Source organism: Colossoma macropomum, unplaced genomic scaffold, assembly GCF_904425465.1.
Source record: "Colossoma macropomum unplaced genomic scaffold, Colossoma_macropomum, whole genome shotgun sequence".
NCBI classification, from domain to species: domain Eukaryota; kingdom Metazoa; phylum Chordata; class Actinopteri; order Characiformes; family Serrasalmidae; genus Colossoma; species Colossoma macropomum.
This window is the reverse complement of record NW_023494807.1, coordinates 14,550,284-14,563,811: the sequence shown is the minus strand read 5'-3', so window position 1 is coordinate 14,563,811 and position 13,528 is coordinate 14,550,284. Positions and strand designations below refer to the sequence as shown.

Here is a 13,528-nt window from a genome sequence, read left to right as displayed (position 1 = left end):
TATCAAAGGCAAGTCAGAGATGTCTCTAAGGACATCAGTAATTGTGTAAAAGAGCACCAGAGTGTTCTAGTCCGCTAAAAGTACACATGGCACATCTGCACAGTGGCGTCATTACTGAAAGCCGGTGGCCAAAGACCATGTTATTAATACAGAATAGGATAAGAGAATCCTTCAACAATGGAAAGACAGAGAAAAATGACCAAACATTTCAAATTCAAACAGATTTTTAACACTTATTTCCCTGAAACAGTGCAATAGGCACCCCTAGAATTAACATAGACTGTGCTAACAGTGAGAATGCTGAACATAAATATTATATTGTACTTAAATTACATAACTGGGTTGCTAGCTGTCATTTATTGGTCATATGTCACTACATAGACCGGCACCCAAAATGCACTTGCAGGTTTTCACTCAGGGGGGAAAGGCACTTTAAACAGTGGCATGGGGGGAATTGGGTAAGAGTTAGCACGAGTCTTGAGTAGAACAGAAAGTCATGGAAGAAACAGAAACAAACAGGATCGTTCCAGGAACAGGCCTTCAGAGGACTGACTGGCCCTCTGTTTTTACACGTGTCTGGGTGTCTATGTGTGTGTCAAACAAGACAGCATGCTGGCAGGAGGCAACGACCCTGGTGCCCCTCAACAAAACAATGACGGATGCTTTTGGGATTGTGTCAAAATTTCTTGATTGGACTACTAGAAATGATCCAAAATCTTGTTCCATTACTTCAAAGTTAAGAGGTTTTTTGTTCTTCTGTAAAGTTAAGCAATGCTATATGGACTGAATTAGTTCAAATTGTGGTCCCCCAGCAAAAAAACTACTTAAAATACAATGATGTATTCAGACTTTAGATATTTGTGAAGGCTATGTTATGATCTATTTGAACACTTTCTACCGAGTTGTAATTTTAAATTGTGAAGATAGTACTTCCTTTTTGTGTTTATATAAAAAAACTAAATAATACTCAAAAATGAAAGATTTAGATTTATTACGTTAAATTTTTGAATAAAAAATGTTATTTAAAAAAACGCATCAAACATTTTCATGACGCTACCAAAACGAAAAGTTTTAGTCCAAAGGTGGAGACTTTTTTTAACTACACCCCTGCATTTTAAAACAGGAAGTGAGACTGCATCCCTGTCCCTCACGGCCACATGGTGAGCAGTTAGATCCCAATGTTTTGAAGCAAATGTGTCACAAATCTGAAAATCAGTGTGTGATACTAAAGAACTGTCACTATTTAAACATTTTCTGCATTTTAAACATTTAAACATTTTTTGTATTTTAATGAAAAACATGATTATGTGTGTACAACTATGTTTACATGGGTGTAATGAATCTTATGTTCAAAATTAGCTAAAATTGTCACTACCGAAACAGTCACTACCAAAACATTTGTTTTGGTAATGTTATGATTGTTTTGGTAGTGACAAAATGGAATATTCAATCATTCAATACAATAAACACTGGCATAGGGTCACTCAAAGCAAAAGGATTTTAAAGTCCAAGTCAGTTAAAAGGTAAAATGATCCATATATATTACTTTCCTATACAGCACTGAGCAATCCCAATTAGTCATTTTTTGTTTTCTAATTTATATTTTGTCATCAAGGTTTTTGTGTAATTATCTGTTAAATATGTTTTCTGCTTTTGTTTCCTGATTCTGAAATGGAAAATGGCCATTTTGACTAAAAATTATATGTATGAAGGGTGTTCTCCAACCTTTGCGCAGTAGTGCATCATATACATGCTGTTGTGACTTAATCCAATAAAATCCTCACAACGATGTTTCAACATCTAGTTTAAAGCCTTCCCAAAAGAGCAGAGGCTATTACTGCAGCAAAGGTGGGACAAACTCCCTATTAACACTCTTGAATTCAGAAAAAACACTGGAAGAGCATGTGTCTACAAACTTTAACATGCTTAAAACAATGGCTCTTCAAGGGTTCTTTGTTCAAGCAATGATTGTTCACAGAACCATGACAACTCAGAGAACCACCCGATTGCATAAATGGTTCTCTGCATGGTTAAACTTTTCTTCTCTACGACAGAAAACCGTATTATGGTTCTTTACAAGTTGTTCTCCTATAAAGCACCAAAAAACATTCAGTGTCCGCAGATTTTAGGAGGAACATGTAAACAAAACATCTAGGGAGGGACTGCTGTTGAAAAAAATAAGTTGCATTACAAGCTGGCAACAACTTTCATGACTAAAACCATGAAAGGGTGAAGGAAAGCAACATGGGTTACATTATATAGTTTAGCTAAAAATAATCAGCGCCTTAAAGCTTTATGAAAACAGAAATGAAAAAGAAAGCATGCTTAGGATAATCCCAAACATGAATTAACTTGAACGAATACCCCCCCCCCACCCCACAGCGGGTTGGATCATTTCAACATCCATACCACAATAATTTAACAAACAGCTTTTTAAAATAATATTCTTGATTTACTGTTCCTACCAAATGGAAACTATACTGTCAAACATTTTCTGTAAGCAAATACAAGGACAAATTAAACTGTGTGTAATTTGACCGGTCCTGAGGGACCCCTGGGTGGTCCACATATATTTGCTCCAGCCTATCTCGCAACAGATCAGGGTACAGGAACAATGTGGACCATCTGTGGGACCCTGAAGACCAGTTTGAGAATCACTGCATTAGCATATCTAAAACACATGGGTGAAGAGCTTTATGCTGCAGCATATAGTGCTGTGCAAAAGTCTTTGCCACCTAAACACATGGTTTAAAACCTTTTATCTCAGCAGTAAGTGTGATTTTCCCAGTAAAAACACCAAATATATCACTAGAATAAACAGAAATAAACAAATACAGCAAAATACAACAACAATTTCTGTTTTCAAAAAAGTAATTGATATCTTGTGAGCTGGTCAGAAGAATAAAATTTGGTTCAGGATTTCTCCTGAAGGCTTCCAGCCATCTCACAGACTTATTAAATCCATAACAAGTGCATCTGATTTAACTTAATGAAGAACCGATCAGCCAAACCAAACATTGGATGGTAACTACAAATAATAGTGGGTTGCCATGAGGAGAGGTTTGGAATTGGTTAAAATAACACACTGACATACATAAAACAGTACTTGTATTAATGTATTAAGTACTTCTAGTATTCTATTAATGTAATAAATACATAAATAGACAAATATAATTGTCTCAGGTGCCTGAAACACAGCTCTGCACAGCTCTGTATAACCTCATGTTCTTAGAAATAATATAATCCACTTTATATTTGTTTTAAACTCAGTCTAATGAATATGTGGCTATATTGTATGTTAGGGCTTGACTGATATGATGTGTATCATACCAATTTTAAGGGGCTAAAAATTCTGATAACTGATAATATCAGCTGATATAGTTTTATATTTACATTTTAAATGTATACTTCAATAGTTTTAGTTAAATAATGCTTTACTGACTGACACAACTGTCACACTTTCAACAAACAACAGAAACGTGCAATCTTAAATACCGTGTAAATAATATAAATATGCAAATAATATAATTATTGTAGCACTGGAAAGGAAGCTTCCCATAATTCATGGTTAATTACCTCTTATTTACCTTATTTTTTATTAGTTCTCTCTATAAAAAGGCAGTTTGCGTTAGATAATGTTATTCTCATGCTTAAGGTTACATTTTACACATTTTGTTGTTCTAACCATGATGGTGTTTTGTGTTCAGATTCACCGGTTCGGCCTGTATTGCTATGATATAGCTTAACAGAAGGTGACTCATATTGGGTCCCACAGTGGTCTGACGTCTAAGGTTTTGTCTTACCATCAAGAGCTTTCATGTTTGAATTACCAGCACGTTACTGACAATATTTTTGCAGTTAAACCACAGGTTGTCAATATCACGTGATATTATTGGCCAACTGATATATATCGGTTGGGCTCTACTGTGTGTAATCGTCTCACTGTTATCTTTCCCTTCTTAACATGCTGAATGCAGCCATGTTTTAATCAGTGAGTTACTTATTTTATTTAATTATTTAACATCTGATGAGTTCTGTATCAATAAAGAAAGAGACTGAATTTGAACATCACAGATGTTAAGCTCTACAAATCCAAATTGTTTAATACTGTTCTGGTATTAAGCATTGTGATACTACACTTAATATCAGTATGAAAGTGAATATCCTGATATCGTGACAACCCTAAACTCTTAACCACTTTTGATTCCCTAAAGTAACATTTAATGGATGAATCTTTTAAAAGAACTCAATTCACTCAACTGAAGGGTTCACTAGGGAGCCAATGGGTAGCCTGCTACATATCAGAAATTCAAGAGCAGTTCCAGTCTATACCTTCCCAAGCAGCACAGACATCTTGTGTCTCCAGCGGCCCTTGTTCAGCGAGGCCACCCTGATCCACAGGTTCAGCTGAGAGTTGTACATCCAAACATAGCTGCTGTTGATGCGGCCACCTGTAAACGACAACAAAAACAACAAAAAGTTAACAAAGCAGATAAGCATCTCCCAGGTACAAGTTTAAAGTTGTTCATGTTGACAGCTCAGCTTTTAACAGGCTAAAGCATCTCTGATACTGGAGATGCAAGGAAACTCTGAGGAACTTCAAAGTAATGACAATGCATTCCTCAGTAAACACCGGTGTAGCTAAGTGCTTGAAGTGTACTTGTTTCATGTGACCACAAAGCTGGCACCAGTAAGTGTACAGGCAGGAAATGCATGTTATTTAACTCGTCAATAAAGTGCTTCATACCAGTGACACAAGATTCTTTCACATTGTTTCCTCTTCCTAATAATTGTGAGGCTATGAAGACAACCCACGCTCTCGTCTTAATAAATAATTCTGAGATTGTTTTGGCCTTTTAATTTAGCACAGCTAATTGATCTATTCATGCTTTGGAAACAACTGATGCTGGGCTGGACAAGCTTTACAAACCACTAGAAAAAATCCAATAGAAGCTAAGAGGCTGGAGTTTATACTTGTTGGATAAGGTTGAGTTTCCAGTTTAAAACACTACATTCTTGAGGTGGACTACGTTGTTTAGCTAATTGATACTAGTCAGGTTGGAAAGAACAACAATTTGCCACCATGCCAACATTAATTACACTCAATTACACAGCAAAAAGAAGAAAAACATCCTAACACTGTGACCTTTCATGGACATAAAATACAAACCCATTTCCAAGTTGGGACGCTGTGCAAAATGTAAATAAAAACAAAATGCAATGATGTGCAAATCATTTATACCCTTTATTTGATTGTAAATAGTACAAAGACAACATATCAAATGTTGAAACTGAGCAATTTTATTGGTTTTTGAAAAAAATATGCCCATTTTGAATTTTATGCCAACAACAACTTGGGACGGGGGCATGTTTAGTACTGTGTTTCATCACCTCTTCGTTTAACAACACTCTGTAAGTGTTTGGGAACTAAGGAGACCAATTGCTGTAGTTCTGAAAGAGAAATGTTTTCCCATTTCTGCTTAACATAGGATTTCAGCTGCTCGACAGTTCAGGGTCTCCTTTGTCGTATATTTCATTTCATGCACCAGTGTTTTCAGTGGTGACAGACCTGGACTGCAGGCAGGCCAGTTTAGCACCCGGACTCTTTTAATACGGAGCCATGCTGTTGTAATCTTGCTAAAATAATCAAGGCCTTCCCTGAAAAAGACGTTGTCTGGATGGCAGCATACGTGTCACCCATACCATGTGCACTAATGCACCCCTATACCATCATGAACACTGCCTTTTGAAGTGTGCACTGATAACAAGCTGAGTGGTCTTTAGTCCGGGGGACACAGTGTCCATGATTTTCAAAAAGAAATTCAAATGTTGATTTGTTGGGCCACAGAACACTTTTCCACTTCACCTCAGTCCCATTTTAAATGAACTTGGGCCCAGAGAAGGTGGCAGCTTTCCTGGATCCTGTTTATATATGCCTTCTTCTTTGCGTTTAAGAGTTTTAATTAGCATTTGTGGATGCAGCGACAAACTGTTTTCACAGACAGTGGTTTTCAGAAGTGATCCTGAGCCCATACAGTGATTTTCACTAGAGCCTCTACAGTGATTATCTGTTTTTAATGCAGTGCCGTCTGAGGGCCCAAAGATCATGGCCAGCAAAAACTGTTTTTTTGCCTTGTCCCTTGCATACAGAGATTTCTCTGAATCTTTTAATGATATTATGTACTGTAGATGATGAAAAGGAAAAAACTCTTTACTACGTTATGTTGAGAAACATTATTCTTAAATTGTTGCATTATTTGATGTGCAGTCTTTCACAGAGTCGTGAACCCTCCTCATCTTTACTTCTGAAAGACTCAGTCTCTCTGGGATGCTCATTTTATACCCAATCATGTTATTGACCTGTTGCCAATCAACCATCAGGTGTTTTTTTAAGCACAACTTTACCAGCCTTTCTCAACTTTTTTGGAACATGCTGCTGGCATCAAATTCAAAATGGGCACATACCTTTCAAAAAACTATCAAATTTGTCAGATTCAACATTTGATATGTTGTCTTTGAAGCATTTTTAATGAAATATAGGTTTTAAATGATTTGCACATCATTGCATTTTGTATTTATTTACATTTTGCACAGCGTCCCAACTGGAAATGGGGTTGTAAATAGGATTTCAAATGAATAATACACTCAAAATTTTTTTATTCTGATTGGAGACTGAATGGGTTTTTTGCCAATATTCTGTAAAGCTTGCTCAACCTCAATATGTCAGCTAGGTCAGTTATAATCTAGATGCTGATGTAACTTGTCATCTGTTCAGATGCTAAAGACCTTTATATGACAATATTATATTTACTTCTCTGAAACAAGTGGGTGCCAGAATATTTGTATATGAGAGAGTGTTTTATAGATGCAAGCTGAAGCTTTGAGTCTATGCCCCTATAAAAATCAGCCCTATGTTCGTCATTGTTCTACACTGGATGAACTTCCTTGTCGTGTGTGCTAGACTGAGCATGCCCAGTGCTGTTTTTCCCCTCTCCTGCTACTCTGCTGAGCCAACTGGATTCAAACAAGCCCTGACATTATTCTTTTCACCCCTCCATCTCCCACTCGTTCACCTTATTGCTCCCTGTTTTCCCCTCATAAACATGCAGTCTGTTACTAATAGTACAGTGATGAAATCTGCTGTTTTGGCTTCAGCACAGTGGATCTGAATATGCTATTGGAAGTGAGTGCTGGGATGCGAGTGCTTAATGTCAGCTTATTCTGAACTTTTCATTACAGATTCATTAAAGACCTCCTACATATGTCATGTTTTATCATGCTGATTAGGCATGTGCTGGTATTAGGGAAATAATCCTGATGATTACCTTTTATTTAGTAAATCTTTTATCACAGTTTACAATTTTAGAGTTTGCATTATACAAAATAAAAACATAAATAAAAAAAGTCCACATAATGATGCTCACTGTATATTATTATCATACAGGACTATTAGCAGCCAGAACCGGAGTTAAGAACCCTGCCATAAAACAAGAGATCTTTACCAAGAGCTGCTCCAACATACAGCATGGAATAAACTACCAGAATGCTAATTTTTGCTAGTGGGGAAATGACATTCCCCATAATATAACAGCATCAGGCTAACAATGGAGTTCCTTTTCTCATACTGGGGTCAGTACTAATATGGTTTGAGTCTACACACAAATCGCGGACAAATAAAGCTTGCAACAGACATTCATTCAATAAATATGTTAACTGTTAGCTTACTAACGCAGAAGTCCGTCTAACTGTTTAGTTTATGTTCAACATGCTGTAATGCATCTCGAGATTGAGCATTTTTTTCCTTCTCAGGATGGAATGTGAGTTTTCACCTTTCTGGTGGATATGTTGATGTGGTTTGACATCGTCTTGCTGTTACCTGTCTGCTCCTCCTTCTGCTGTGCTGTGGCTGTTGTGATTGTTTACAAGCTCTGCTCTGAGGAGAGGCTGTATTACATGGTCAGAGCATGAGAGCACAGTAGGAGATTCTGAAAGCAGAGCTGATTTGCACGTAGAAATCTCTGAAACTGCAGCTTGTTTGAGTAAATTGCAGTGACAGATATTTCTATCTCTTATATTATGTGTTTATGCTCTTATATTAAGTGTCCATGGCTACATTAACACACACATTTAATACTGTGGTATACCAAACTGCCGAATACTGGCACATGTCTAGTGATAATATTTCCTGTTTTACTTTGTAGTATAAAATAAATACGGCACTTTTTGACACTCTTTCACTAGTCATGTTTATTTAGATTCAATATTTTTTGTTAAATATTTGGGTTAGAAAGCATATCTAGTACTGAATTAAGTGTGTTTTCAGCCTACCCGACTTTTCAGGTGACTGTTACAGTCTCTTACATTTAGCCTCAATTACGAATTGAGTTCTAACATTTCCATGGAATTATTTATAAATAGTAGGTGCTCAAAACAAAGTTAACATTTTCATTTATAGCAGTTTTCAGTTTTTTATCAATTATTTGTTTTTAGCCCAAACCATGATGCGTCACTGTCTGTGTTAGGATGTGCCCTGCTCTCCACCTACATGCCTCTTGTTTTATTTTTGCAGGCGCAGAAAGATGTAACTGCACACAGGAACTCAGATAGCCAACATACTGCTTTTCCAACTTTTTGGTGTTTATCAAGAGCAGCTTAATGATAAGGAAGAGCTGATGGTTTTAAAACAGCAGACAGCCTTTCTGCTTTTTTATACTTCTCCTTATCAGGAGCTTATTAGGACAGGACTTAGCTAAAGAACATAAACATGCACTGAGGAGAACTACAGCACTCATTGTTTGATTTTTCGGGAAGCAGAGACAGAAAAAGAAACAAAGGATATATGAACAAAGTTTATATAGCAGTTATCATCAGTAAAGAAAAACAGAAGCTTAAAACAAGCCAAGAACCACATAAACACACTCATCTATTTATAAAAAAAAATAATTTTACTTTTTTCCCCCCCATAAACTCCACTTATAAGATGTGTGTGGTTTTATATATCGAAAACAATTGTAATTAAATCAAACAGGCTGTTTTTGGCACGGCACCTTCAAGACTGTTACAAGTAGATGACTTCTGTATTGACTGGCTGACCCCTTCACAAGTGCCCCGTCTTGTGTCTTGTTGAAAAAGCAGTCTAGACTTTAAGATACAGAACAATGTGTTAATCAAACATTCGCTTCCCAACGGACAGAAACAAGACAACGTTTTATCGTTTCTTCACATCTTCTGCTCCAATAACTCAGTTATAACAGATTTCCTGCAGTACCAACACCTCCTCACTTCCAAGTGAATGAGCAGGCTAAACTGCTGTATGGATGGTCATATGTAAACTATGGATGTAGCCTAAACTCTGGGATGTAAACTAGGTATGTAAAGTATTAACGTCTACTCTTAACTGCAGGGAAGAAAAAAGGAAAAACAAACAAACAAACAAACAAACAAAAAAAAAACTGTAGGCCTAATTAGCCTTTACGTTTTCTTTTTTTTTCTTTGACCTCCCATGATTAAACATAACAAATACCCAAAAAGTGATTCCAGAGTTCACATACTGGCAGCTCTAACCGTTAACTGAGTACTTGAATACCTGTACACATTCCTGATGTAAATGTGTTCATGGTGTGACATCACAACCACAGCGGCAGCTTGGTTTTCAAAGACAATAAAGTGAGGGCTGGGGTTGAGCTATATAACAGTAATAAGGTATATCGCAGTATTTAAAAATGATGATGGTATTACGAAATTACGACAAGTTGAATTTCTACTCCACATCTCAACAGCCAAATAAACACATTCTACTCATCCATAATTTAGAGGGCCTCACTGATTGGTAGCATGGGAGGTGACCAATAGGAGGTACTGATAGGAAGAGGGAAAAAAATCTGAGCCTAAACTAAAACTAAGCACGATAGCAGTTCAGTGATGGCTTTGACAGTTTCCTAACAGTCACTTGACTTTGCGCTCTCAAATATCCTCTAAACGAGTGTCATTTTAGCATCAATTAGCTAGGACCAAGCCTGTGCTATGCTGTGCTACAGTCCTAGACACCACAGAACAGATTCGATTTTGGCTTTTGCTCTTTAGACATTAGTTTTTATCATCTACGTTACACTTGTTTCAGCAGAGCAGCAGTTATTCAGAACCAAACCCGTACTGTTGTGTGTTGCACTGCTCGGGTCTGCAGCCTGCTCGCTAAGTTAGCGTTAAGTTAGCCAAGCTAGTCAGGCAACAGATCCAAATACCACAGAACAGGTTTAATTTCACCTTTCTGTCCCTTCAAAACCAGCTGCTCATCCTCACTCCCTCCATTAGCATCTAAACTTGTGTCAGTTCCTTAGGGTGCTATCACACCTACCTTGTTTGGTCCAAACTAAAACAGTAGGTGTGAAAGGTGCCTCGGACTATGGTTCAGATCAAAGGAGCAAAATCTGGTCCAACCAAAAGAGGTGGTCTCGGTCCGAATCAAACCAAATCATTGTTCAGTTAGTTTTCAGCTTGAAAACACTTTATTGAATGGTTCGGACTTTCGGACCATGTACAGGATGTTGAGGCAGGCTATTGTTACCCATTAAACAACAGAAGAAGGAAAAAAAAACAGGAGAGAAGTACAAATGAGCAATGGTAGAACATGAGAAGAGGAAACAAAATATTTAGTTGTAATTTGCTCCAACGAAAAAGTCAAAAGTCAACTTGAGAAAAACACCTAAAAATAACATACCTTATCTTCTAAAAGGAAGAGAAACTGGAAAAGGCTACCCGCCAAACTGACAAGAAGCCAGTGCTCCTCTATGAACCAATCAATGCTAAGTAGAGGGAGATGTAGCTCACTTAGGTGATCACGACAAGACGTAGGCATGTCATGCAAAGTTCTTTGGCGTGCTCGCTGAATTGCAATGTGAAACCAAAACTAACCGGATCAAATGTATACAATGTAACAAAAACATGAACCTTAGCTCAGTCCTTGGTCTGGACTTTCAGGTGGGGAAACACCCTTAGTTAGCATTTACCATTTTGTTAACATTTAGCAGTTGGCATTTATTAAATTATACCTTGAAAATCATGCACTGCTATTGACCATATAAGCAAAGTAAACCTTTTGATTAATCAAAGGTCCAGACCAAGGACTGAACTAAAGTTCATGTTTTTGTCACATTGTATACATTGTATGTTTAACTGTGAAATAACACAGGTTGAGACTTTTTTTTTTTTAATAAATCTTATGACACTTTATACCCCACAAGGTACAGCGTGGTATTATTTGGAAATGGTTTAAATGTATGAAATCCGTGGATACCACCTGATCTTAGTGAGACACACTTTTTAAAACTTTAACAATGTTTACACAGTACATAAAACTCTTATGTAAAAAAGGCAAGGACATTTTGGTGATATGGGCCCTTTCATTTTACGACTTCTGTTGCTTTGTGAGACTCATGTGAGATAATTATCTGTAACCAGACAGGATGCACTGGCTTTGTCCTTTAATCTAGAGCTGACATGAAGAGTCTTTTATCTGTAGGGCTTTTAGCTCCCTGACGCCGGTCACAGTTAGTTCCAGAACAGAGACAGCAGGAGCCGAATGACCATCTGTTACAGGGGAGCCAGATCAACAGAGGACCGCAGAGTGTCACAGTATCCTCAGTGTCCATTAGTGTCACGCAAGCAGTTCACAGCTCACAAAGATATACATTGGGCTAAAAGGGTTATTATATACACAGGAAAAACACCTGTCAATGATGTTTATAACATACACATTCTAACAGGAAATGCAGCGATTTATGATGCATCTCAGCACTTGCAGTGAGAACTAAAAGGGCTCATGCATGTTACAAGAGCTACAGGTTCCTCGTGTACACTATCTGCACCTTATCTTTACTCTTTCAAAGAAAAGTTTTGCCTTCTCTGTATTGTTAACATGGCACGCTCATGGAATGTCAACTAGATTTTTCACTCTATTGAAAAATATACTGTTCCTGCATCTTATCTCGATTCTTTCATAGCAAAGCTTTATCTTTACCTTTACTATCGTACACTTGTTTAACATCAACTACATATTTACTGAAAAGTACATTCCTGTAACATACAGTACTGTACAAAAGTCACAGAGCAGTCAAAATGAGTACAAGTTATTCACTTTTCAGGAGATAATTCTAAGGAGATTAGATATAAGATAGTCCACTTGCGTAAGGAAGCAGAAAGTCAAAGAAAAATAAGTGAAAAAACAAACTGTCAACACTATTTAACATTATGTGGAATAAATGCAAACATCATTGAATGTTTTGGGATTTCTTGGATTGTGAGAAATAGAAATGGCAACCAACTTCTAAAACTGAATTTGGTGTGGAAAAATATCCCTGCAGAAAAACTGAAAGCAAGTCTCCTGAAAAGAATGAAAGCTGTAATAGAGAGGGAACACATTTAATACTGAAAAAACAGAAATTATATTTGGTTGTTGAGGCTTTTGTGGAATGTTCTGTTAAATACATTGCCTTCTTCCTGTTGCTAAAAAATGAAAAAACTTGTACTTGATGGCCGTTTTGACTAGAAATTAAACAAATGATGGGCTGTCTCTGACTTTGCATAGTACTGTAGTTGAAAACGTGAGCCTTAGTTTTCAGCAGAGACCACATTGTTTCTGAATGACAGCTCAGATATAAATCATTTCCTTCTTGACTAGCTTTATTTTCATCAACAACTGTTTAAACAGAGACACTCTTTGTAGTGCTGGGCAGTAACAAAACTGTCAATATGTCACAATATGCTTTTCTGGGCATACTCTGGATAGAGTCTGCACTTAAAAAGCACTTCCCAACTGCATGTGTCATTACAAAGAGAGTATAATTAGTCCTGCTTGTAATTAGTCCTGTTAGGAAAAATAAATATCGACATTGTTTACTGTGAACACTTCTTAAAGTACCATGATATTATATTTTTGCCATTAACAGAGTACCGAACTTGTGGTTTATACAGAAACAGATCATGGCCTACCTGTTGAAATCACTAAAGAAAAATATTAGCAACGGTACTGATCCCATACTGAATATCACTATTGAGCTGATATCAACAGAAAGTGGTGGAGGTGAAAAAGGAATTAATCTGACTCAATCCTATGACACAGGATTAACAACACACCCACTAAGCCTGGCAATTAAGAGACAAGTGTAATCAGGTGTGTTGGAGCAGGTAAATCAAATCTATCCTGAAATATCAAATTGTGTATTTCTCCCTGTGGAGTAGTGGAGTGTTTGAGTAGTTAGAGCATGATAGTCTACTTTCAGTGGAGCGATATGAGCAGAAAACGCTGGATCAGGATTGTAATTGGCCAAAACTCAACGTTACAATGCTGGTATTGGTATCGGAAAAGAAACAGTGGTATTGTGCCATCTCTAATTCCAAACTTCTGAACAGTATGTACACATGTATGGGACACCCAAGACCCAGGGCCAGCATGGAATCTGATCTCCTGATTTAGTTAGGGTTGCTTTGTTTTTGTGCCCGAGGGCCTTCACACATGCAGCAGGAAAGATGA

At 37.2% G+C, this 13,528-nt stretch overlaps 1 protein-coding gene across 1 annotated transcript in view; it reads right to left on the bottom strand.

Moving 5' to 3' along the window:
* Positions 1-13,528, bottom strand: part of klhl24a (kelch-like family member 24a) — a 46,608-nt gene that overhangs the window by 20,598 nt on the left and 12,482 nt on the right. Inside the window, exon 5 of the mRNA XM_036556166.1 lies at positions 4,333-4,451. Within this exon, the coding sequence (XP_036412059.1) occupies positions 4,333-4,451 (119 nt within the window). The remainder of the gene's footprint in view (positions 1-4,332; positions 4,452-13,528) is intronic.